General features: G+C 53.5%; 1 protein-coding gene across 3 annotated transcripts in view; it reads left to right on the top strand.

Annotated features, from left to right (window-relative positions):
* ITGA1 (integrin subunit alpha 1) overlaps positions 1-26425 on the top strand; it is a 129563-nt gene that overhangs the window by 40560 nt on the left and 62578 nt on the right. For all 3 annotated transcript variants that reach the window (XM_036307939.1, XM_036307940.1, XM_036307942.1), the window contains exons 2-6: positions 7299-7419; positions 15690-15802; positions 21456-21544; positions 21902-22013; positions 22953-23080. In XM_036307939.1, the coding sequence (XP_036163832.1) occupies positions 7299-7419; positions 15690-15802; positions 21456-21544; positions 21902-22013; positions 22953-23080 (563 nt within the window). The remainder of the gene's footprint in view (positions 1-7298; positions 7420-15689; positions 15803-21455; positions 21545-21901; positions 22014-22952; positions 23081-26425) is intronic.

Here is a 26425-nt window from a genome sequence, read left to right as displayed (position 1 = left end):
GGAGAGCGGAGAGGCACACACAGCGATAGGAAAGCTCTCCATCTCCCTCGCTCTCATCGGACGCACTCAACATGGACGCCAACCAACAAACCGAAAGCAGGCAGGGAAAGTGACCGTCCCCACAGGGCCGTGGGAGCGTCAGGTGGCAGCCGCGTCTCCTGCACGTGGACACGTGTGTGGCCTTCACACGCGGACGCTCCAGCCACACGGGAACATTGTTTACTGAACGGTGTGAGAGAGTCAATAGTGGGATCTCCTAGTGCGCGGGATGGGAACTTGCCAGTGAACCGGATGGGTAGATTGGAATGACCTATTGCCAATGCCTGCCGGCTCTCTCTTTGATCTCCTGGCCTCCGAGGTCCCTGCGTGCGTGCTAACAGAATAACCCTAACACGGTCAGTGTCTTCTTGTCTCGCTGAGCAGAGATTACATGTAAATAAATAAGCCTCCTGGGAAAATTTTTATTAACAACAATACAGCTTTTGCCCGGCCAGCATGGCTCAGTGGTTGAGTGTCGAGCTATGAACCAGGAGGTCATGGTTCGATTCCTGGTCAGGGCGCATGTCTGGGTTGTAGGCTCCAACCCCAGTAGGGGGCGTGCTGGAGGCAGCTGGTCAATGATTCTCTCATGATCGATGTTTCCATCTCTCCCTCCCTCTGCCTTCCTCTCTGAAATCAATAAAAATATATTTTTAAAGAAATAAAATTAAAACAAACAAAACAACAATACAGCTTTCATGAGATCCTTACCCACCACAGACCGTGCGTCCGTGTGTCCGGGAAACCCTGGGGTCGGCTGCAAGCCAGCTCCGGGGGAGGTGCCGCTCGCCTTCAGATGCCGCCCCACCGCTGCTGTTGCTGCACAAACACACAGGCATGTGTCCTGTGGTGGGGTCCCGGGGCCCCCGCGCTTCTCAGCTGTTTCATCCTGTAAAACACGGAGGGGGGGGGGGGGCAGAGGGGGAGCAGCGCGGGGCTCTGAGACCAGGAACCTCAGGAGAAGGGGTCCGAGAGAGCAGAGCGGCAGGGCCTGCAGAGACCCCTGGGTGGGGGGCGGGGGAGGATGTGGGAAAGAGCGGTGTCTGTAGACACCACAAAGGGAGAGAAACGCTGGCAGGACCCGCTGATGCAGAAGCGCTCACAGGGGGTTTTCAGGAAGGATGTTAGGGGAACGCTCCTTCCTCCTTCGGCGTTAGTATCCTGGCAGCTCCAGCCGCGGGCCCGTTCTTACAGCCAGAGTGGCCTTCAGACTGGCGACCTTCATTCCCCTGCTCACTCCATCCGGCCCATGAGCAGCCTTGTATTCAACACCTACTGTGTGCCAAGAATGAGGCTCCTCGCCCCTCCCGGCAGCCGGCGCCAGGCGCACACATGGGCACACTCACTGTGAACTTCAGTCGCCACTTGTGAGAGCTGCGCCCCGGGACCTTCGCACCAACAGTCAGAACTGGGCTCCCTCGCTCCTCGGGCTGGGGTGGCGGCTCCGGGCCGCGGGGGGCTGGGGACGCTGGCACCCCGAGGTGTTTATTTGGGTTGGCCGCTCCGGACCTGCTGGTGGAGGCAGATAGCTTGCTGACACATGACATCATCCAAGATGAAAGGGCCCTGCACGGCGAGGTGGATGGAGCCAGACTTTTCCTTACGTAACCGCGCCGGGAAGCGCCAATTGTTTCAAGGAGACACTGCCCTGGACGGGGTGCTTTTCCCAGAAAATGTAAATTCCTGCATTGGAGATGGTGATGTCATTTCCAAACACGGGTGCTGCCCCTGCGCTCTCTGCTCCAGGCCCTCGACGGCCTCCCCTTCCTTCTGTGTTTATTTCCTGGTTCTTCCCCTCGCAGTTCTTGGGCTCCTCCATCTCCAGCTTGCACTTCTGGTAAAATAATCATCCCAGAACTCAAGTCAACAGGAATGCTGCTGTACTGCCGTGTTTCTGGACAGATTCCGTTACACTTTTGATCGGATTTTATCTTTTAAGGCAAACATTGAGATCCGACTCAGCCTATTAAGAATCACTCAGCTAATTAAGACTTCAGGTGCACAGCACTGCCACTCTGAAGAGGTTTCCTTGCTATTTCAAGGTGAGAAGAAGAGCTTCCAGCGTGCACCAACTTTCATCCTCAAAATGTGTTTCTTCCAACTCCCCCGAGTGCCTCCAAGTTAAATATATTTCATCTAAATTCTGGGGGAAAGCACATAATAAATTTGGAGTTACTGTTGGCTTTCCTGGACTTGCTGGTGGAGGCAAGAACACAGAATGGTGAGAGGGACGGAGCCAGACTTTTTCTTACATCAAGTCTGGAATAGCTGATGCATCGCAACAGCATGATAGTGCACATGTGTGACGTTGGGCGTTCATCTCCCTCCAAGCTGCAGGGGGTGGACTCCCCCCAGGTCTGGGGACACGGGCCCCTGCTGCTCCCCACCTCGGGCTCACTGCCCAGGTGCGCTCTCTGATTCTCAGGGGGCTGAGGACGGTGGCCCAGTTAGTGTGGCCTGGATATAGAAGAGTCTAGAAGAGCCACTGGAGGAGGGCATCCTGTCCTCGGACCAGACGTTAGATCTTTAGACTCTCCCTGGAGGGGGAGAAGCCTGACTCGCTGTGACCCGAGGACTGAGGCCAGGGGTGGGCAACCTTTGTGAGTGCGTGCCAAAACCAGCAAAATCTCTGACTCAAAACTCTTCTGCGTGCCAACCCTAATTTTTTGAGAACATGTTACGCCTACTTCATATCTCTTAAGGTGTACGTATGTGAAGAACCTTGAAGAAATAATAAAATTCATTCAAGCGACAAAAACAGTCTATGATGATGAAAAATACATTTATTTTTTTATGTCTACATGTACACTGATGTCCGACAGAAAACTTTATGGCTCCGTTGGTATTATCAGTGGGACTTTTGCTGCTGCATCACTGATGACGGAGATTTTACATCAGGTTTCTATTTCGTGACCTTCAGAGATATGCACCAGCTACTACTTTCATCCGTCAGGCTACTCCTGTTACGAGACTTAACAAAATTCATCACTGAGAACAAAGACTCACAAGCGTGTGTGGATGAAACCAAAACACTGGTCGGATCTAGGAAGGCAGGGAGAGTTAAGGCAGAGGCATAGAAATTGCTCTTCCCCTCTCTCATCAATCCATGTCTATGGTCTTTAAGATAACTTGTTATGTAAAATTATTTATTTATCTAAGATGCACCTACACTGAATTTATCTGAAAAATAAAAAGTCGATATTAAGAAAAAAATTGTAAATGGAAGGTTATAAGAGAGGGTTTCACGTGCCAGCAAAAGTTATTGGCGTGCCATGTTTGGCACGCGTGCCAGGGGTTGCCCACCCCTGACTGAGATGGTATCGTACACACGCGTCACTCTTGAGGCATGAGGTGGGGCTCCAGGGCATGTGGCTGCAAGAACTGGCCCCCACCTCACACCTTCTTCATGCACCTGGACCTTCTTCGTCACATCGCCGCGGCTGCTGCAGGAGCAGGACGTGTGCTGTGGAAATGAGTCACAAACCCGCGGTGTCACACTTCTGTGTCACTTGTTGAGATCCGAATGGTCTTCAGGTGGAGGAATCCTCTTCCACAATAAAGCTCACTGCCGCCTAGTACGTTGGCTCCTTGGATTTGCCTCTGGAACCTGTTAGCGCGTGTGCTGGGCATGCTCTGTGGGCAATGCAGCATTTGTGCTGCTCGCAGCAACCAGGACCCGGAAGGCGTCTGTAAGCTCCTGGCAAATAGGATGAGCGTAGGCTCCCTGCGGCTCAGTCATTCGCGGGGTTTCCCGGGGAGGCTGCAGGAGCTCCGCAAACAGGAGTATCGCCTGTTGTAACGTTTCATCTGTAGGGTCTGGCAGGTATTCAGCCCACGGTACAGGCCTGATGAAAGAAGCAGTTGAGTAAATATAACTGAATAAATAAACGAGAGGGCGAGGTTTAAGCCCAGGTTCGCGTACCTCTAAAGATCACCCTCTTTCTACACTACCCAGGAGTTTGCTCTAAAACCATTAATTAACAATAACACAATTACTACTTCTAATCTTAGTATCGTAGCATCACTTCACTCTATACAAAATAAGAAATGTTAATTTCATGACTTACCTTTTTATTTCTGGACTAGAGGCGCAGTGCACAAAGTTCGTGCACTGGCAGGGGCCCTAGTGGCTGCCAGTTTGACCTTTCTGCCCCAGGTCAAACTCCTGGACGAACTCCCGGTGGAGGGAACAATTTGCATACTACCCTTTTTTATATAGGACAGGATAAACGTGCAGGAAGTTGTTGAAATAAAGCAATCCCATTTTAATGTGTATCCCTCATCATTTAATCGACACCCTCTTGCCTCGGGCTTTGGGTTTCACCTCTTCGAGATTCATTGGCTATTCGGCGCGCCAATCTGGATGTCACTAGGTCAGAATTGGGGACCACCCTGGGAGAGACGGGCTTCGTCACTGAGAAGGGAGCCATCAGACAGGCGCAGTGACTTTTCTGGCGACTTGGAGGATGGGGCGGAGGGAGGCGCTCCTTGCACCAGCGAGTCGCTGCCCCCTGGCGATGCCCAGGCTTTGCCCCCTCATTCAGCTCTTCCTGCTGGTCCCAGCCTCCCGCACTGTGAGGCCACAGATGACTCCAGCCTCCTGGCCCCGAGGAGGCTTCCGTTGACCTGGGTTGTGTTATGTTGATTAATCTGAGCAACTCCACAGCACTGAGTCACAGGAAGCCTGTGATGGGGCTCAGATGCCCACTGCTGACGTCCTGTCTGCCACCAGCACAGCTGGGCCTAGACACCCCCGCCCTCTGAGTCCAGTTTGCTACAGAGAGTATGATGGCCGTCCTGCCCCACCCACACTGAGTGGCCAGCTCAGTGTCGTTATTTACATGAAGAAGTTCGCAGGCAGAAAACCCCGCACGGCTGCTGGCCATCCCGTGGGAAAGGGGCAGGAAATGTACATACCTGGGCCTGTCTCCTGCCCACCCATCTGCACCCGCCTCCCTCCCCCCCAGCCAAGCGCCCCGAGGCCTCGCTACCACACTTGTCTTGTGCTCCATCTTCTTACTTGCAGAGACCCTCCCAGACCCTGGGGACCTGCTTTCTCCTCGCTGCCAAGTCCCATCTCCCCTCAAAGACCCAACTTGAGAGTGTCCGTCTCCGTCAAACCTTCCGAAGCAAGATGAGGCGGCTCCCAGGTCCCCCGCGGTTCCCTGGCCCCGTCCCCCTTCGGGGTGTCAGCGTTCACGCCCCGAGGGTGTCCCCGTGCCTCTGTGTGCCAGGAGCTGGGCTATTGTGAGAGGGAAGCAGAAAGATGAGTCAGCGAACCCCTGCCTGTAAGACTTTTCCCGTCGTAGCTGCAGAGAACACACGGATGGTCACCAGATGGGAGGGCGGGTGGGAGCGGGGGAGAACAGTTACTGGATTAGAAAGTGCAGACTGTCAGTTCTAAGAATAGCCACGGGTGTGCAGACCGGCAGCCGGAGCCCAGTCACTAATGGGGTGGTAATTAGGTGTGGTGCCAGGTGGGTCCTGGATGTGTGGGGTGATCGCTTCGTAAGTTAGAGCGATGTCTAATCCTATGGCGTCCACCTGAAGCGGATATAATAGTGTACATCAACTGCACTCAAAAAATAAATGTAAAAATTGAGAATAAATTAAAGACTTTTCCAATCTAGGAAACAAAATGTAAATAGTGTTTGATAATTATCTCTGTGAGAGGCTTTTTAAAATCAAAGAGGAGGGGTTAGTCGTTGAAAGATGATTTTCGGGTGGGGAGACCAGGGAAGACTATAACCCGGTACACATTCTTATTTATTGTCTCACAAATAGATACACATCATTTTCTTCTTTAAAGAATAAAATCCTACGCACCAAAGAAACACCTGGTATCGTTACCAGGATTTAAAGATGATGAATTAGAACACAGAATGAACTAGGGCAATGATGGCGAACCTATGACTCGCGTGTCAGAGGTGACACGCGAACTCATTTTTTTGGTTGATTTTTCTTTGTTAAGTGGCATTTAAATATATAAAATAAATATCAAAAATATAAGTCTTTGTTTTCCTATGGTTGCAAAGATCAAAAAATGTCTATATGTGACACGGCACCAGAGTTAAGTTAGGGTTTTTCAAAATGCTGACATGCGGAGCTCAAATGGTTCGCCATCACTGAACTAGAGCCTGGACTTAGACTTCCTTTGTGTAGGGTTTGCAGTGGGTGAGGGGGGAGCATTGTTCAGGACGCCTGTAGCTATTTTGTGCTTTTAGCAGAGGCGTGTGTGTGTAGCGGCCTCTGACTGTACCGTGTGCTGCTCTGATTCTGTGCGGAGGGCCTCGGAGAAGAATTCCGAGCTACACCCAGAGGAATCCTCGGCCATTCACAGGCACTGTGAAGGCAGCACCACGCAGAACCCTTGTGGAGAGAATCTCATGCATAAAGGGTTTCCCTGACCTGAACTACAAGGGCCTGGGTGAGGCTCCCCCTCGGTGAACGCCGAGTGCGCTCAGGCATCGCCTAAACTCTAGATGTGCCACCCGATGACTCCACAGCGGCCATGGGGCACCCAGCCCCACTGTGAGGAGCCCAGTGCGCCAGCTGCGCGTCCGCCCACGGCGTCGCCGGGAGAAGGAAGCAGCGAACCGCAGGCCTGCGCAGGAGGCCGCCTCAGGGTGGACCTCCTGGCCTTCCCTGGGAGAACGCTTCCTCTCCCGGCGGTTTAGCTGGATGCGAGCCTCCCGTGTGGTCAGACAGAGCGTGGAGCTGTGCGCATCTCCCTGGCGCCCTGGGCTGCTGGGGGCTCGCTCTGTGGAAACCCCGTGCCCCTGCAGTAGCCCACCGTGAGCCATGTTTCTGCTCGTTGTAAAATCCCAACCTCTGGGAGTGATCAGATGCTAAATTACTGGGGGTTTTGCTTGAATGTCAATGTGCGTACTCTTCAAAGCCATTGTGTTGATTCCTGGTCAGTAGTACAGTTCATATCAGAGACCTTTCTTTTTCGTATATGTATATATTTTTTTTTATTAATTTCAGAGAGGAAGGGAGAGGGAGAGAGAGAAACATCAATGAGGAGAGGGAATCATGAACCGGCTGCCTCCTGCACGCCCCCTACTGGGGACCAAGCCCACAACCCAGGCAAGTGCCCTGACCGGGAATGGAACCCTGACCTCCTGGCTCCTCGGTCAGCGCTCACCCGTTGAGCCCCCCGGCCGGGCCCACAGACCTTTCTTGGATCCCTCGATCTTTGAGCCGTCGCGCTCACTCACAGAGCCCTGTGTCACCCGACTGTGTTTTCCCTCCCACAGTTGTGCTCCGCCTCTGCGTGGCCTTCAACGTGGACGTGAAGAATTCGCTGACCTTCAGCGGCCCCGTGGAGGACCTGTTCGGCTACACTGTGCAGCAGTACGAAAACGAGGAAGGCAAATGGTAAGCCAGGCGCGGTGGGGTGGAGGCGTGGAGTTTCCCACAAGGTCAAGAACGCTCTCACCGGGCTCCGGCTGGGTGATGGAGATTCCGCAGAATGACCCGCTGACCACCGAGATGCAGTCGGTCGCCTGGTGATGGACACTGACAGAGGGAAACAGGAAAACGGTCTTGGCGACATTAAAGGAAGTGAGGTGATCGTTTTTGTTCCTCTTAGAAAGAGAGAGGGAGAGAAAGAGGTCCACAAGGACCTCCCTCCACTGGGTTGACGTCTGGGAAGGTCCTTGTCCAAACAGTCTTCGTCCTGTAGCGATGCGGTTATGGCGAGAGCACTTTCATTGTCCCTATAGAGGCGCTGGCACGCAGGGGAGAGGCTGGGGGGCAGGTGAGGTGCTGCCCTTGAAGGGTGAACGTTGCTTGCACGGTGGAATATCAGGCTTATGTTTGGGCGCCTTCCGGAACTGCTGAGTTTGGTCTAAGGGTTGTAGTGAGCCTTCCTGAATTTCCATCACATGCTTTAAACACGGGAATATGGTGGTGCTCACCTCAGGTAGGATTTGAGTCCCCTTCCAGGTGTGCAGCATCATCATGGGCCGCCTGTAAACACCACCGAATGATTGCCTCCCCCGGCCGGGGTGGCTCAGGGCATTGGGCGTTGTCCTGCACCCTGAGGTGGCCGGTTCGATTCCCAGTCGGGGCCCAAGCCCAGGGTGCGGGCTGAATCCCTAGTCGGGGAGCCTGCTGGAGACAGCCAATCGATGTTACACTCTCCCAACGACGTTTCTCTCTCTCCCTCTCTCTCTGCACTTGGCTGGGCTGGAGAGCAGATCTCACGGCCTCTCCAAATCACCTGCAGCACCTTTTCAATTTTATATCATGAATTTGTATTCGTCATTATATATATCTACACTAATAAAAGAGAAACATGGTAATTTGCGTATGACCGCTACCCTTCCCATTGGCTAATCAGGGCAATATGCAAATTAACTGCCAGCCAAGATGGCAGCCGGCAGCCAGGCAGCTTGAAACTAACATGAGGCTTGCTTGCCTCAGTGACGGAGGATCGTTGGAGGAAACCAACGTTCCCCGCCTGCGGCTGCAGGCCTCTGAGCGGGCAGTTTAAGAAACATTGTAACAAATACCGCCGGACTTCAGCCAGCAGATTCACAACATTGTAAGCAAAGGCCAGAAACCTACTTTCAGCCGTGGAGGCCTAAGAGCTCGAGCCAAGCCTCAAGGTAAAGCTGGCCCAGAATAAAAAAAAAAAAAAAAAAAAGAAAAAAAGGAGTGGTTGGGAACTTCAGTCACTCCCAGCCTGAAAACAGCCCTCAGCCCCTCACCCAGACTGGACAGGCACCCCAGTGGGGACCCCCACCCTGATCCAGGACACCCTTCAGGGCAAACCAGCCAGCCCCACCCATGCACCAGGCCTCTACCCTATATAGTAAAAGGGTAATATGCCTCCTGGCACCGGGATCAGCGTGACAGGGGGCAGTGCCCAAACCCCCTGAGCAGCCCTGCTCTGTGCCTGATAGGGGGGAGCTCCCTAACCCCCTGATGGGCCCTGCTCTGTGTGTGACGGGGGCAGTGCCCCAACCCCCTGATTGGCCCTGCTCTGTGTGTGACAGGGGGTGACGCCACAACCTCCCCATCGACCCTGCCTTGAGTGTGACAGGGGACGGTGCCCCAACCCCCCAATTGGCCCTACCCTGAGCGTGACTGAGGGTGGCATCACAACCTCCTGATCGCCCTGCTCTGTGCATGACGGGGCAGCGCCCCAACTCCCCAGTTGGCCCTGCTCTGAGCCTGACCAGGGGCTGCACCTAGGGATTGGGCCTGCCCTCTGCCACCTGGGAGCAGGCCTAAGCCAGCAGGTCGTTATCTCCCGAAGGGTCCCAGACTGCGAGAGGGCACAGGCCGGGCTGAGGGACCTCCCCTCCCCCCCAAGTGCACAAATTCTTGTGCACCGGGCCTCTAGTAAAAAAAATAATAAAATGTTTCAAAATAAAATAAAATAAAATAAAATAAAATAAAATAATAAAATAAAATAAAATAAAATAAAATAAATTAAATGTTACTCCCCCAGGGAAATGTAATCACTTAGGACCAGAGCTGAAAATACAACTCCAGTCTCTCCACACCAGCCTGGTTGCTTTTTCTCCAGTAAAACTACATTGAAAAGTGACTGTTGACAATACTGTCTGCAGCACCACACACTCCTTATTGATGTGTGTGAGGCTTTGTGAGCACTTGGCTGTATATGGGTGTCAGATACTTCTTTTAAAAAATATATATATTATTGATTTTTTACAGAGAGGAAGGGAGAGAGAGAGTTAGAAACATCGATGAGAGAGAAACATCGATCAGCTGCCTCCTGCACAGCCCCTACTGGAGATGTGCCCACAACCAAGGTACATGCCCTTGGCCGGAATCGAACCCAGGACCTTTCAGCCCACAGGCCAATGCTCTATCCACTGAGCCAAACCGGTTACAGCAGGTGTCAGGTATTTTAATTCCACTTCAACATTCCATGTTTACAATGATTTTATGGGAAAAAGGTGTGAAAAGTCAGGGCAACAAAAACAATGTGAGCAACTGAGCTTAAAGTGAGCAAACGACACACTTCTCTGTGCCCAGGCCTCCGGGGTGCCGTGGTGGCCCATATTGTTCCGAAGAGACCCGGGACGGGTGGTAACACAAAATCCATGTCAGAAACATGTTTGCGTGTTCTGTGTCTATAGAACCTAGAGCACGTACTTGAAGAAACGGGCTGTAGGACAACGGACAGATTTGGGAGAACACAGATTCTGTTTTTTTCTCCAGAGGTGGGCGCCTTTGTAAATCATATTTACTGCTCCTGTTCTGGGCGTTCATCAACCTCGGATTTTTTTTAAATCACCCTGCCCCATCTTCCATCTTGGCCAAATTGGCCTGGAGAAGGAGCCCTCGCTGCCCAGGACTTGTGGTCTGTGTGTGAGCGAAGCTTTGCTTTTCTTATTTAGAAAGAACTCGAAGTGAACAGAACAGGCCGGTGCCGTTCCCGGTAGGAGTTTATGGGGAGTGTGACTTCCCTCCCCCTTTGGCCCGGGACCCGCGCTGTGTCTCTGAGTCTCTGATGGAGGCCAGCTGCGCTCCTTAGGGGGGTGAGAGCCGAACCCGTGAGGAAAGTCCCAAAGCGCAGGCTTGGTGAACAACTGTGCTTTGACCAGAAAAAACTGACATGAGCTGAGCACTGGAAGCCTCCAGATTCTGGAAGAACCACAGGTCCGGCCGCTGGGCAGCCACGGGTGCTGGTGTGGGCCCTCCCTCCTCTGGCTTCGAGCCCCCAGCAGGTGCACCCCTCTTCTCATTGCCACTCCCACAGCCTCCCTGAGGGCGCCAGTGACCTCACGGCCTGGATTCTCGCAGTAGGTTTTTATGACGCGAATGCAATCCTCGGCCCCACGTCCATCTCAGACCCCACTGACCTCGTGCCTTCCGCACAGGACGCTGCTGTCGGCCAGGTAAGGGCACCAGAGGGCTCAGTGACTGAGTCCTGTGTCCCAGGCACCGATGTTTTAAATAAAGCCCAATCCAACTTGGAGTACACAGACTTTTATTTTTATTTTTTTCTAATCCTCACCTAAGGATATGTTTTATTGACTTTTAGAGAGAGAGGAAGGGAGAGGGGGGAGAAAGAAACATAAATGTGAGAGAGAAACAGCGATTGGCTGCCTCCCGTACGCACCCCAACCAGGGATCGAACCCGCAACCTGGGCCTTGCCCTGGCTGGGAATCGAACCCGAGACCTTTCGGTGCACAGGGCGACACGCAGCCAGGACACTCCGCCCCAGCTAAAAAGACTCTTCAGAGCTTCTAGCAAATGCGCTCCTCCATGTGTGAGCACATGCTTCTTTCACATGGCTTACAGCACCTTTTGAAGGTGACGTTTTCTCTTTGCCAAGCTAGTCACTTGTTCGGCTCACCTCCTCCCCACTCCACCTGTCCTGACCGCCAGCACAGCAGCTAATGGGCACTGCCCGGCTCCCCCTGGAAGACCAAACACTTCATTTACTCGCTAACACCTGGCAGGCAGCGTGCTGGGCATTGGGCAGTGACTTGGCTTGGACATCGGAGAGGGTTAGGGGAAAAGAGTGTTCACAAAATAATGTGAACACGAGATAACGATCTCCAGGATCTATTTTTTACAGAGAAAATGACCATAAACATGACATGCGGGAGTCAGAGACCGGCTACTCTGCAAATAAACAGAATGGTCACTATGACAATTTTGATCAGCCAGCATGTCTCAGTTTACCACCTTTTATTGGAGCTCCTTGGGTGTTTCTCTAGAGATTAGATCTAGAACGTTCTGTAATCTTAATCTGCTGACAAACCATTGTAATAAATCAGAGTTGATCATGTCGAATCCCTCTTTGAGAGCTTCAGCGGTAACCACCCCGCCTCCGTGAGGAAACCTCAAGCTCTTAGACTACAGAGCACTCAGCATCAGAGCACTCAGCACTGAACACTCAGCACTGAACATCAGCATCCGAGCACTCAGGATCACAACACTCAGCACCAGAACACTCAGCACTGAACACTCAGCATCAGAGCACCCAGCATCTGAACACTCAGCACTGAACACTCAGCACTGAACACTCAGCATCTGAACACTCAGCACTGAACACTCAGCACTGAACACTCACCATCTGAACACTCAGCACTGAACACTCAGCACCTGAACACTCAGTATCTGAACACTCAGCATCTGAACACTCAGCACTGAACACTCAGCATCTGAACACTCAGCATCTGAACACTCAGCACTGAACACTCAGCATCTGAACACTCAGCACTGAACACTCAGCACTGAACACTCAGCACTGAACACTCAGCACCAGAGCACTCAACATCTGAACCCACTCACCTTTCCAGACCAGCATCGGCTCCAGCTACAGGAGCTCCTTGAACTTGTCAAAAGAGCCGTGTTCTTTCTCACTTCTGAGACTTCGCTAAGGTCAGGCCTAGTCAGGGTCGTGCAGTGCGTGTATAGTTCTGATTCCCCTCTAAGTTTAAACAACCTGAAAATTGAGTTTTATCCAAGACACCGAGCCTGTCGAATGTTCTTCATAAACACTAATCATCTCTGTAGCCTCAACTTAGAGACTTTTTAACTGTAAAAGTAATGTAATCAATCACATTATAATGGGCTTTGAAAGTATTGAGGGGATAAAACCTAACCATAACCTTCTGGATATCATTTATGTTTTTAGTGAGCTCCCTTTTAATCTATGTTTTACATAGACATAGCTGTTCCATCATCTGAAAAAAAGATTATAATAATAATAAAAACTAACATGTAGATAGCACATCCTACGGGCAAAATACCTTTCTAGGCATTTTACATGCATTAGCATTTTATTTTCATGGTGAGCCTGTGAGGTAGCTACTCTTATTGTTCCCATTTTACAGATGAAGAAAACAAGGCACCAAAGGTAATTGACTTGTCCTAAACCATACAGCTGAGTAAATGGTATAGCCATGGTTGGAACTCATGAAGTCCAACATCGAAGCTCCTGCTATATTTCATATATATATATATGTGTATATACACACACACACACAGACACACACATATATATATTATCTTTATATACAAAAGGCTAATATGCAAAGTGTCCCCTCGGGAGTTCGACCGGGAGACCAGGAGTTTGATCGCTCACTCTGACGTGTGCTGACCACCAGGGGGCAGCACAGAGCAAAGGAAGGCCCCGGCTGGCAGCTGGAAGGCCCCGATCAGCCCTGATCACCAGCCAGGCCTAGGGACCCTCCCCGTGCACAAATTTTGTGCACCGGGCCTCTAGTATCCTATATATAATGTAATATGTTACATTACATACTACATGGAAAGTACTTAGACCAGTGTCTGGACCATGGCATGAAGTCATTAAATGCTAGCGATGATCAACATGGCTGTTTTAAGGACTGCATTGAATGTCATTTGTTACACTTCACTTTAAGTCTTAGGTTATCACTAAATGAGGTAGGTTTACCTTACATTAGGTCAAAAGTAATTTTTGAGCCCATCAAGCTATCTTATTACCCATTATTATTATTTTTTTAAATCCTCACCTGAGGATATTTTTCCATTGATTTTCAGAGAGAATGGAAAAGAGAAAGATAGAGAGAAATATCGATGTGAGAGAAACACATCGATTGGTTGCCTCCTGCATGCACCCAGTCCAGGACTTAGGCCAGGGAAGAGCCTGCAATCAGGTATATGCCCTTGACCAGAATCGAGCATGGGACCCTTTGGTCTGCAGGCCAACACTCTATCCACTGAGCCACACCAGCTAGGGCTTATTACCCATTATTGTTTATGCCTGCACAATATCCTATAGAATGACCCTGCAATAATTAATTCATCGTGGCTGTTGGTTATTTTAGTCTTTTTTTATTATAGATAACACTTTGAGCATTATCTTTATGCATTACACTTTCCCCCTTAATTTAGGTCATTCTTTTAAAGGACAAATCCCCAGAAGTAAGAATTATGTACTAAAGGGCTTGAGCATTATTATGCTTATTTATTCTTATCAGAAATGCCTTTGCAAAGGCCTTGTATCATAACTATGTTTTAGGGAGTCTGTTCAACAGTTCAATATTTACAATGTGAACTTCTTTCCATTAATTCTAGCTTCTCCCAAAGGGCCTGTGCAGAATAAATCCCATCCCTTTTCAATATGACAGACTTTCAAATTAAATTTTTAAAAATGTTTGCCTTATCCACCCACACCCCGTTGTGCCCTCTCAGCTCCCCTTCAGACAGATTATACCCTGATCACCCCCCCACTCCTGCAAGCCTCTCTGGTCTGACCCAGTCCCCAGCCTGCAGCCATCTGAGCCACAGTCTCCCAGGACATTCCATGGTCCTCGTCCCTGTGAACTTGGAGATTCCCGACAGGGCCGGGCAGCAGAGCAGGCGGGTTATCACTTCCTCGACCGACCCCGACCGGGGCATCTATTTCCAGCGACACAGCCTCGGGTCACATTCACATTTTTGGCACGAAAGCCGCTGCTGGCTTGTGGGTTCTTTCTGTCACTGAAACCCCCTCTGGTGTTCCCACGAGGACTCTTCAGCCAGGTTTCCCACATCCTGTGTGGATGGCGCTGAGTGACGTTATTGACGTAGGTTTTCACATAAACTTTAACTAGTTTGCTTAAGTTTCCTTTCCCAGGATGTTGCGATACTTCCAAATCGATGTACTCGACGAGGGCCTTTATGCTCTCTGAGTCTTCGTTCAGGCAGGAACAAAGATGCAGGCTGAGACCCCCGAGCACAGCCGTGGGCACTGGACAGGAGTCCCCTGGCTACCAGCGGTCAGCGCCTGTGGACAGTGCTTCACCAGCAAAGCATCCGCAGCTGCGAAGTCCCCCCAGTGCCGTAACAATCAGCCACATTCACCCGCCCCACTTCTGAAGGCATCTAGGAGACCCGTGTAACGGCTCGCTGGGACTCAAATGCATCATGACTACATTGTGTCCATTAATTTTTATCTGAGTGATTTTTTAATCATCTAAAAAGACATAAATGATTTTTACCCGGGTCTCATAGCTGTCCTTGTTTTCTAAGTACTCACAGACCAGCACAGACTACTGTTAAATCTATGCTGGGCAAATGTCTGCAGTTCCTAACATCTCTATTAGATTCTCAGTCCTGGTGAGAAAAGCTCATCTGTGCGTCCATGTGTTTTTTTATAAACTGACACAGCAGCAGGCTGAACCAATACTTATCATTTCAGCCCCCAAATAACAAATATGATAAGTCATCTATATAATAAAAGCCTAAGCAACCATTACAGCAGAGTGATGAGAATGACCAGTCGCTATGATGCACACTGACCACCAGGGGGCTGACGCTCAATGCAGGAGCAGGCCTAAGCCAGCAGGCAGACATCCCCCAAGGGGTCCTGGGCTGCAAAAGGGTGCGGGCTGGGCTGAGGGACACCCCTCCAGTGCACAAATTTGTGCACTGAGCCTCTAGTATCAAATAAAATGAAATATTCTGAGCCCTCTCGCCTGGGAACTTTCTGGGTCCTGTGATTCAGATCCGCCTGCAGGGTGGAGAAGACGCTCTGCTCACGTCGGATGCAATGGAATTGACCCTGAAGGAGGGCTCTCTGGTGATGTCGATGGGAACTGCCCTCAGTTGTCTTAGAAGAGTCACAGGACAACTAACGTAAAGTGTTTCTTGTTGTTCAGAAGGGTTCATCGAGTTGCTTGCCTTCCAGGGTGCTCATCGGCTCCCCGCTGGTTGGCCAGCCCAAGAACAGGACGGGTGACGTCTACAAGTGTCCCGTGGGGAGGGGAGAGGCACTGCCCTGCGTAAAGTTGGATCTACCAGGTACGTAAAGTCTGAGCGGGAAAGTCCGGTCCTACAGGCTGCCCCGTGTTCTAACTGCAAATAAATGTCAACTAACCCAAGAAAATATTCAAAGTGCCCTATACACTTCCTTCCGTTCTTATCAGACAACTTCAGGTAAGATGGCATTTTGAGCCCCTCGGCCCTTCATTTGCTGTAGAAATTCACTAGAGGCTAACCACAGATCTAGACGGTCTTCCTAGTGCTGTTGCATGTACCTGCCTCCATTGTTCAGCATCCTTTGTGAACCAGTGTGACATGAACAACTGTTCCAATAAACCCACCCATCCCCTTTCCTCAAAAAAAATCCAACTTAGCGTTTGTGTTTTACATGAAACTAGCACAAGAGGAATTGCAATAGGTGAGTCAAGCTTGTAAAAGAGAAGAGCGCAAGGTATGTTTCCATCGAAGTAGAGGTTTTTGGTAGAAACATCACTGTCGCTAGAACGTGACTAGAAAGTTCTGCGAGAACTCTCCAGGAATTAGAAACGTCGGTGTGCTATGCAACGTGAGGTGCCATGGGAGTGACTCATAACCCGCAGGGTCACTTCAGATACTGTCCTTCCAGCTCTCCCTTTAAACATTTCCTAGTCGTTTGCTTATTGCAAACATGTTTGCCTGTACAGTCCTGAGCGTAGTTGTAATCGCTGCTTTCATACCCGTTTCTGGCCGTTCCAACGTCTGGAATATCTCAACTTTTTCCCCATTGATTCTCTCTCTCTTGAGGCCAGGTCACCCTTTTCTGTTTCTTCCTGTGCTTGGGCTTGTGTCCTGGGCTGTCCTTGGAGTTACAGGTGTGGGGATCGGGGTGTTACATGCCCCTGAATAGTCCCAGCAGGCCGTTTCCTTGGCTGGACTCAGTTTCCAGGCCGGGCTGCACGCACACAGCTCAAGTCATTGAGCTACTTGGACAGAATTCATGTGTACATGTCAGCACGCTCCTCATGGCTCTGCTCTCCAAGAGATCCCCTCGCTTCACAGGTGCGGTCATTGCCCCAATGTCTGTCCTTTTATGAGACGGAAAGACGGAAAGACGAGTTCTCTTTGAGGTTTAGCCACTGACTAGGCCTTCCCTGAGGGGAAAACAAACCAACACAAAGGCAGGAAACTCACCCACTGCTCCGCCTTCTGACACGAATGGGTCCCTCCGGGTCTGCCCGCTCTCGGTCTCTCCTCTCCCCACAGATGCCGGTTTCCGCACCGTGTCCCCTTGTCCTAGAGGCTCTCGGTCTCTCCTCTCCCCACAGATGCCGGTCTCCGCACCGTGTCCCCTTGTCCTAGAGGCTGTCGGTCTCTCCTCTCCCCACAGATGCCGGTTTCCGCACCGTGTCCCCTTGTCCTAGAGGCTGTCGGTCTCTCCTCTCCCCACAGATGCCGGTTTCCGCACCGTGTCCCCTTGTCCTAGAGGCTCCCGGTCTCTCCTCTCCCCACAGATGCCGGTCTCCGCACCGTGTCCCCTTGTCCTAGAGGCTCTCGGTCTCTCCTCTCCCCACAGATGCCGGTCTCCGCACTGTGTCCCCTTGTCCTAGAGGCTCCCGGTCTCTCCTCTCCCCACAGATGCCGGTCTCCGCACCGTGTCCCCTTGTCCTAGAGGCTCCCGGTCTCTCCTCTCCCCACAGATGCCGGTCTCCGCACTGTGTCCCCTTGTCCTAGAGGCTCCCGGTCTCTCCTCTCCCCACAGATGCCGGTCTCCGCACCGTGTCCCCTTGTCCTAGAGGCTGTCGGTCTCTCCTCTCCCCACAGATGCCGGTCTCCGCACTGTGTCCCCTTGTCCTAGAGGCTGTCGGTCTCTCCTCTCCCCACAGATGACGGTCTCCGCACCGTGTCCCCTTGTCCTAGAGGCTCCCGGTCTCTCCTCTCCCCACAGATGCCGGTCTCCGCACCGTGTCCCCTTGTCCTAGAGGCTGTCGGTCTCTCCTCTCCCCACAGATGACGGTCTCCGCACTGTGTCCCCTTGTCCTAGAGGCTCCCGGTCTCTCCTCTCCCCACAGATGCCGGTCTCCGCACTGTGTCCCCTTGTCCTAGAGGCTGTCGGTCTCTCCTCTCCCCACAGAAGACGGTCTCCGCACCGTGTCCCCTTGTCCTAGAGGCTCCCGGTCTCTCCTCTCCCCACAGATGCCGGTCTCCGCACCGTGTCCCCTTGTCCTAGAGGCTCCCGGTCTCTCCTCTCCCCACAGATGACGGTCTCCGCACCGTGTCCCCTTGTCCTAGAGGCTCCCGGTCTCTCCTCTCCCCACAGATGCCGGTCTCCGCACTGTGTCCCCTTGTCCTAGAGGCTCCCGGTCTCTCCTCTCCCCACAGATGCCGGTCTCCGCACTGTGTCCCCTTGTCCTAGAGGCTGTCGGTCTCTCCTCTCCCCACAGATGCCGGTCTCCGCACCATGTCACCTTGTCCTAGAGGCTGTCGGTCTCTCCTCTCCCCACAGATGCCGGTCTCCGCACCGTGTCCCCTTGTCCTAGAGGCTGTCGGTCTCTCCTCTCCCCACAGATGCCGGTCTCCACACCATGTCTCCTTGTCCTAGAGGCTCCCGGTCTCTCCTCTCCCCACAGATGCCGGTCTCCGCACCGTGTCCCCTTGTCCTAGAGGCTGTCGGTCTCTCCTCTCCCCACAGATGCCGGTCTCCGCACTGTGTCCCCTTGTCCTAGAGGCTCCCGGTCTCTCCTCTCCCCACAGATGCCGGTCTCCGCACCGTGTCCCCTTGTCCTAGAGGCTGTCGGTCTCTCCTCTCCCCACAGATGCCGGTCTCTGCACCGTGTCCCCTTGTCCTAGAGGCTCCCGGTCTCTCCTCTCCCCACAGATGCCGGTCTCCGCACTGTGTCCCCTTGTCCTAGAGGCTCCCGGTCTCTCCTCTCCCCACAGATGCCGGTCTCCGCACCGTGTCCCCTTGTCCTAGAGGCTGTCGGTCTCTCCTCTCCCCACAGATGCCGGTCTCCGCACTGTGTCCCCTTGTCCTAGAGGCTGTCGGTCTCTCCTCTCCCCACAGATGACGGTCTCCGCACCGTGTCCCCTTGTCCTAGAGGCTCCCGGTCTCTCCTCTCCCCACAGATGCCGGTCTCCGCACCGTGTCCCCTTGTCCTAGAGGCTGTCGGTCTCTCCTCTCCCCACAGATGACGGTCTCCGCACTGTGTCCCCTTGTCCTAGAGGCTCCCGGTCTCTCCTCTCCCCACAGATGCCGGTCTCCGCACTGTGTCCCCTTGTCCTAGAGGCTCCCGGTCTCTCCTCTCCCCACAGATGCCGGTCTCCGCACTGTGTCCCCTTGTCCTAGAGGCTCCCGGTCTCTCCTCTCCCCACAGATGCCGGTCTCCGCACTGTGTCCCCTTGTCCTAGAGGCTGTCGGTCTCTCCTCTCCCCACAGATGACGGTCTCTGCACCGTGTCCCCTTGTCCTAGAGGCTGTCGGTCTCTCCTCTCCCCATAGATGACGGTCTCTGCACCGTGTCCCCTTGTCCTAGAGGCTGTCGGTCTCTCCTCTCCCCACAGATGACGGTCTCTGCACCGTGTCCCCTTGTCCTAGAGGCTGTCGGTCTCTCCTCTCCCCACAGATGACGGTCTCTGCACCGTGTCCCCTTGTCCTAGAGGCTGTCGGTCTCTCCTCTCCCCACAGATGACGGTCTCTGCACCGTGTCACCTTGTCCTAGAGGCTGTCGGTCTCTCCTCTCCCCATAGATGACGGTCTCTGCACCGTGTCCCCTTGTCCTAGAGGCTGTCGGTCTCTCCTCTCCCCACAGATGACGGTCTCTGCACCGTGTCCCCTTGTCCTAGAGGCTGTCGGTCTCTCCTCTCCCCACAGATGACGGTCTCTGCACCGTGTCTCCTTGTCCTAGAGGCTGTCGGTCTCTCCTCTCCCCACAGATGCCGGTCTCCGCACCGTGTCACCTTGTCCTAGAGGCTGTCGGTCTCTCCTCTCCCCATAGATGACGGTCTCTGCACCGTGTCCCCTTGTCCTAGAGGCTGTCGGTCTCTCCTCTCCCCACAGATGCCGGTCTCCGCACCGTGTCTCCTTGTCCTAGAGGGGGCAGCTGTGGTTTGGGGACGTTACTCCGACAGGAGCGGCTCCTCCATCACTGGCCCCGGGAGCGGAGTTTCAGTGTTGCCTGGAGACTCCAGCTGCGTCCAGTGGGGAGGGGTGGGACTGGGTGGAAGGAGCTGAAGGGATTAGTCAAAGAACATATATGTGTGGTCCATGGACACGGACGACAGTGTGGTGAAGGCGGGGTGGGGGGGTTGGATAAAGGGGGGAGGTGGGGGGCATGTGTAATAGTGTCACCGATTGCAAGAAAATGCTTACAATAAACATTTTTAAAAGAGAACAGTAGGAGCGCTTCTGCTGTAGCCCCATCCCAGGGAGGCTCGCCCTGGGCCCACCTCAGTGTCACACCTCGAACCCAGATCGTTCGAGTCCAAGGGAGATTACGCCCACTTCCAGGTGCTTCCAGAGCCAGTCAGACTGAGCTCTGCCACGGAGGCCTTGTTCCGATGCCGACAGGACGTGGCCACTCAGGCATCCGCTCCCCTGGCCTCCCTCAGTCCATTTATAGCTGGGCCTGGGGGAGGGAAGATTCCAGCAGGAGCGGGAGCCAACCCTGCAAGGACGTCCGTGCACTTGGGGCAGGGGAGACCCTTTGGCGTTTCCTGTCCGATCTTTTTGGTTTTTCAAGGTGAAGAAGTAGAAATTCTTGCCAATGTTTTTTTATTTTATTATTTTTTAATTTTTTTTTAAATTTTGTTTTATTGCTTAAAGTATTACAAAGAGTATTACATATGTATCCTTTTTTCCCCTTTGACATTCCCCCAGCTTCCCCTACCCCTCAGTGTCTTATGTCCATTGGTTATGCTTATATGCATGCATACAAGTCCTTCGGTTGATCTCTTACCCTCCTCCGGCCCCCCAACCCTCCCCGGCCTTCCCCCTGTAGCCTGACAGTCTGTTCCATGCTGCTCTGCCTCTGTATCTATTTTTGTTCATCAGTTTATAATGGTCTTTATTATCCATAAATGAGTGAGATCATGCGGTGTTTTCTTTCATTGTCTTGCCAATTCTTTCTGCCAGTCGGCATGTTTTAGGGCCCACCTTCCTACTTGCAATGCCAAAGGTTCCTTCGTTGTGTCCTTTTTTTAAATCCAAACTTCCCGACAGCTCTGATCCTGCTACAGTTTCCTCGGAAACCTCAGGGTGTCCCCGGAGGCTGAGACGAATGGTCAGAAAGTTTGTGTTTGAGTTTTCTTTCCTGGCCTGCTCGCCTGTGTCCTTCTTCTTGCCAGAAACGCCACGTCCCATCACTAGTCACGTGTCACATGCGGACATAACATGTCAGAAAACTGTGAGCGTTCACATCGTGTCCGCAGTGTCAGGAGGCCGACATTTTCCTCTGTCTGAATTGGCCACACCCTGTGAGCGGCAGGCCCACGTCTGTGGCCCTCGGCGCTCTGCATCCCTTCACAGCTCTGCAGAACTATTTGGGACGATGGTCCAGTACAGCTTCTGGGGCAGGAGCCATGTCCGGAGCCTTCGCGCGCTCCCTGGGTTCCTGATCGCGCTGTGGAGACCGGTCAGCTGGACGAGGAGGAGCGTGTGCTGTGATGAGCGCGCGGCACAGAGAATGTTTTAACGAGACAAACGTCTGTTCTGTTTCTAGTCAACACATCGATTCCCAACGTCACGGAGGTGAAGGAGAACATGACCTTCGGAGCCACGTTAGTCACCAACCCGAAGGGGGGGTTCCTGGTAAGAGAGCCCGGCGTGATGCTCGCCCAGTGATGGCGAACCTATGACACGCGTGTCAGAGGTGACACGCGAACTCACTTTTTTGGTTGATTTTTCTTTGTTAAATGGCATTTAAATATATAAAATAAATATCAAAAATGTAAGTCTTTGTTTTACTATGGTTGCAAAGATCAAAAAATTTCTACATGTGACATGGCACCAGAGTTAAGTTAGGGTTTTTCAAAATGCTGACACGCCGAGCTCAAAAGGTTCGCCATCACTGTAGCTAGTCCCTGGCCTGGGAAGGCTGTCGTGGTCCAGTCACGTCGATGCGGCAGTGTGTGACCTTATGCTTTCTCACTGTTTCACGTTCCCAAGGCGTGCGGGCCCCTCTACGCCTACCGATGTGGCCACCTGCACTACACGACCGGCATCTGCTCTGACGTCAGCCCCGCGTTCCAGGTGGTGAACTCCATCGCCCCCGTGCAAGGTACAGGCGGGGCCTGCTCTCTCGTGTCTGACAGCACGGGCTGAACGAGACCGTGTGCGCGCAGGAGCGGGCCTCAGAGCCTGAGCTGTCTGCTCTGCTACCAGCATGACCAAGTTAGGGAAAGGCTGGCTCTGCCCCTAGACAGCCAAACCTCACGGCTATTTTGGGAACTGATATTAGGGTAAACAACCCTCCGCAGAATGGTGTTTAAACACCCCGGCGGGAGCTGTCAGGTTGGTTTATGTAAAAGGGCGAGCCTGTTGGAGGCTGGTGGCCTCGTGCGAAAGACGCCCAGAATGAGAGCTGTCCTGAAGGGTGTCCCAAAATTCACGCAAGATTTGAATTTTGCATGAGCATTAACAACAACAACAACAAAAAATAAAAGCCTAATTTTACTTCGTTTATTGAATCAGATTCTAATATCTGTTGCCCTTTGATTTCAATCGCTTCAATTTGATAAGCATCACCAAGTACCAGTTATGGCCCAGGAGTAGGGACAATAAAGACCAATGAAGACCATGGCTTTGCGTCTGTGCCAGCAAAGCCGTGGAGGCCATTTACCCGAAGTGCTATTCCATACATAACCCTAGACTGTATACTTTATGAATCAATAAAAAATGTAGAATTTTTAATTATAAACCTGTGTTTTCTATCAAAATTACTTCTTGCGTGAATTTTGGGACACCCTTTATCAAGCTCACACTGGGGCAGGCTCAGCCATGCCCACGCGGTGTTAGAAGGTTAGGGGGAGAGGAGCTTTGCCTGGTCAGACCTCCGACCCCGTGGTTAAGGAATGCAATGGGCATCACTTCTGCTTTTTCTAACTGTTGTTTTTGGTCTGAAAGCCACACGCTTGCCCTGTAAAACGTCAGTGAGGCCTGGGCGCCCCCGGGGCCAGGAGCCCTCCTGCCCGAGGCGCACGCGCTGCCTGTCTTGCAGAGTGCGGCACGCAGCTGGACATCGTCATCGTGCTGGACGGCTCCAACAGCATCTACCCCTGGGACAGCGTCACCGCCTTCCTCAAAAACCTGCTGGAGCGCATGGACATCGGCCCCAAGCAGACGCAGGTGCGGCGGGGCGCGTGCACCCACACACGTGTCAGCACACACGAAACACAGATGTCCCCAGAAAGACGAGGCGGAAGGTGGCGAGCTAGCCTCAGCCCTCCCGGGGGCGCCACATGGCTGCCCCCAGCGAGCAGGCGCCTGGGGCTGGTGAGGGAGAGCCTGTGTGTGCCCTCAGGAGAACGGAGAACTCGAATCGGTGAAATCACTCACAGAGAATGGCATTTTGGTTGGTGGGTGTGGCTCAGGGGTTGAGTGTTGACCTGTGAACCAGGAGGTCAGGGTTTGATTCCCGGTCAGGGCAGATGCCCGGGTTGCGGGCTCCGTCCCCAGTGTGGGGTGTGCAGGAGGCAGCCGGTCCATGATTCCCTCTCATCATGGATGTTTCTCTCTCTCTCTCTCTCTCCCCCTCTCCCTTCCTTTCTGACATCAACTTTTTTAAAAAAAGAAGAAAATGGCATTTTCACATCAAAAAGTGTTCCTTCTCCTAGACCAGTGGTTCTCAACCTTGGCTGCACATTAGAATCACCTGAGAATCTTTTAAAAATCCTGATTTCTGGGCCTCATCCTCCGGAAATTCTGTTTCTTTGTTACTAATGTTGTGGCCTCACCCCGTAACCAAGAAACAGAATTTCCGGAGGATGAGGCCCAGAAATCAGGATTTTAAAAAGATTCCCAGGCGATTCGAATGTGCAGCCAAGGTTGAGAACCACTGCACTAGATGCAGGTGTCTGCTCTGCATTGAGCTTGCCCGTCAGCCGCCCGGGGTTGGCAAGGCTGGTGAGCCTCTTCGGATCTGTGACCTGCTCCTCTCCCTGGTCCGCACAGGCCTTATTTTGGCTTCCGAGGACTCGCTTCCCTGGGCCTCTCCCTGCTGGGTCAGTGGCTATCCTGGAGCCCTGACCGTAGAGAAGAAACGTTAGCGCTTGTGTAGCTAGGACTCTCGGGTCATGGAGGGGCCATGAGAGGCTGCTGCCTGGTGCGGGTTCGGCTTGCTGACCGCAGACCATCAGCCCCGACGGCAGCCCAGCGCCCTCCTTCCCGAGGCCCCGCTTCTGCCAAGGAGCACAGCACCCCTGCCGCCTGGAATCCTGGACCGCGGGTCTCCCGTCCATCCCTTCCGGGGTCCTCACCCTCCCTGGGCCAGTGGCTGCCCCCGCTGGGAGCCCCGGAGCTCCCTCCCTGTAAGGTGGTCCTGAGATCAGCGGCTGGACCCCGCTCTTCCCTCTCTCCCCTCCCCACACCCTCTCCTCCCTCCCCTGCTTCACCCACCCGTTTACCTTCCTAGCCAGTCCTTTCTTCCCAAATCTGATCATAGTCTTGAGACATTTGTAGATTTCTAATATTGTTGGTCATTGGAACATTTGATTTTACATTTAAGTCCCTTTATCTGTTTTGCTGTAAAACATGAATTGTGGGCAGCTCTGTGCAGAAGCCAGTGCAGTGAAGCCCCCTTTGTGGTTGCTGCCACTTCAGGGGGAGAGTCCACAGGACTCAGAGCTGTGGGCCCCTCTTCTGCGGGCGGGGCAGGCGCTGGCCATGCAGAGGGACACATCACCCATCACCCCCTGCCTCCGTGCTCGGCCCTGCGCGGTCTCCTGTTCCTAGCGGTCAGGGCCGCAGGGAGGGCTGCATGTCTGCAGGAGACGCACAGAGCAGCCATTCTCCCTCCCACGGAGGAATCCCAGCCGCCGGGGTGGGCTCCGGGGTCCGCCTTTCCTGGCAGGAACAACGCCTTCATTCAGAGGGATGCGGAGCCCGGGGCCAGGGCCACCCGCGAGGCCAGGGCTGGGCTGACCCCCAGGCAGACAGTCAAGTCCCAGTCCCGGGCTCCCGACCCCTTTCCACAGAGAGGGAGACCCCGGGTGCCACTCGCACCACCAGTTTGCCCAGGGCACCTGCTCCCTAAAGAGCAGGGCGCTGGGTGGATCGCTGGGTCTGTGCCTCCTGGGAGCTCAGCTGCTCGTGCGGCCTTCATTCCGTTTTCCCCTCCCCGAGGGCTTCCCCTGCAGCCATGCTGGGGGCCTCGGATGATCATGGAGAATGGGATGCGTCTGTGTGATGCCATGTTTCTCCCGCCGTGGCTCCTGGCACTCCTTCCTCAGAACCCCGGGGTGCTGGGGCCATCCCCCAACCTCCAGCACTGGGAGCTCGGAGGGTGGGCGTGGGGCCTGCATTTTAAGTAAAGAATCCACATAGTTCTCACACAGGCCAACGTGGGAGAAACACTGGGCTAGTGCAGTATTATTACACTAGAGGCCTGGTGCACGAAATCCATGTAAGAGTAGGCCTTCCTTCCCCCAGCTGCCATCACCGGCTTCCCTCTGGCACCCAGGACCCAGGCTTCCCTCGCAGCCCCAGCTTCATCCGGAAGGTCATCTGGAAGGATGTCTGGTCTAATTAGCATATTACTCTTTTATTATTATAGATTGTGTTTGCGGGCAGGTGTGTGTGTGTGTGTGTGTGTGTGTGTGTGGTTTTCAATTGAAGGGCCCAATCCTACCCTGAGATGGGCAGTAGCTTCTGGAATTTCTCCTCTCCCCCACCCACCTCCATGTCCGACAGGGGCAGGCACAGAGCTGTGCGGGGCCCAGAGGAGAGGGGAGAGCTGGGTGAGGCCTCCCGGATGCTCCCTCATGTCAGGAGTGGGAAGGCCTCGCTCATGTCAGGGGTGGGAAGGCCTAGCTCAGGTCAGGGGTGGGAAGGCTTGGAAGGGAGTGACAGGCTTTGGGAAGAGGGTTTCCCTGCAGAAGGAGCCTGTGGGAGGTTCACTGGGAGGTGCCGTGAGCTTGGATGTGTGTCGGGAGTTGAGGCACATGGGACTGCGGCTGCCTCCTGCGTCGGAGCAGAGGAGCCACACTGGGGCCGGGTCATCGGTGTGAAGAATGCATGTTGCCGGGGTCAGCATGGAGTTCTGCCAGCCCCTGTCCACAGGCCCCTGCAGGGAGGACAGAAGGGACCCTGTTTGGCCCTGTCCATAGGCCCCTGCAGGGAGGACGGAGGGGACCCTGTCCACAGGCCCCTGCAGGGAGGACGGAGGGGACCCTGTCCACAGGCCCCCGCAGGATGGACGGAGGGGACCCTGTCCACAGGCCCCCGCAGGATGGACGGAGGGGACCCTGTTTGGCCCTGTCCATAGGCCCCTGCAGGGAGGACGGAGGGAACCCTGTCCACAGGCCCCTGCAGGGAGGACGGAGGGGACCCTGTCCACAGGCCCCCGCAGGATGGACGGAGGGGACCCTGTCCACAGGCCCCCTGTCCTCCTGCAGGGAGGACGGCAGGTGGCGGCCGATTCCTCGGCTGCTGGTGGGAAACGGGCACTGGGAAAGAATGTAGGCGAGGTCAGAG

The sequence above is a fragment of the Myotis myotis genome, unplaced genomic scaffold, assembly GCF_014108235.1.
Source record: "Myotis myotis isolate mMyoMyo1 unplaced genomic scaffold, mMyoMyo1.p scaffold_m19_p_5, whole genome shotgun sequence".
NCBI classification, from domain to species: Eukaryota; Metazoa; Chordata; class Mammalia; order Chiroptera; family Vespertilionidae; genus Myotis; species Myotis myotis.
Note: the sequence above shows the minus strand (reverse complement) of the source record. Positions and strands in the feature narration are given on the sequence as shown.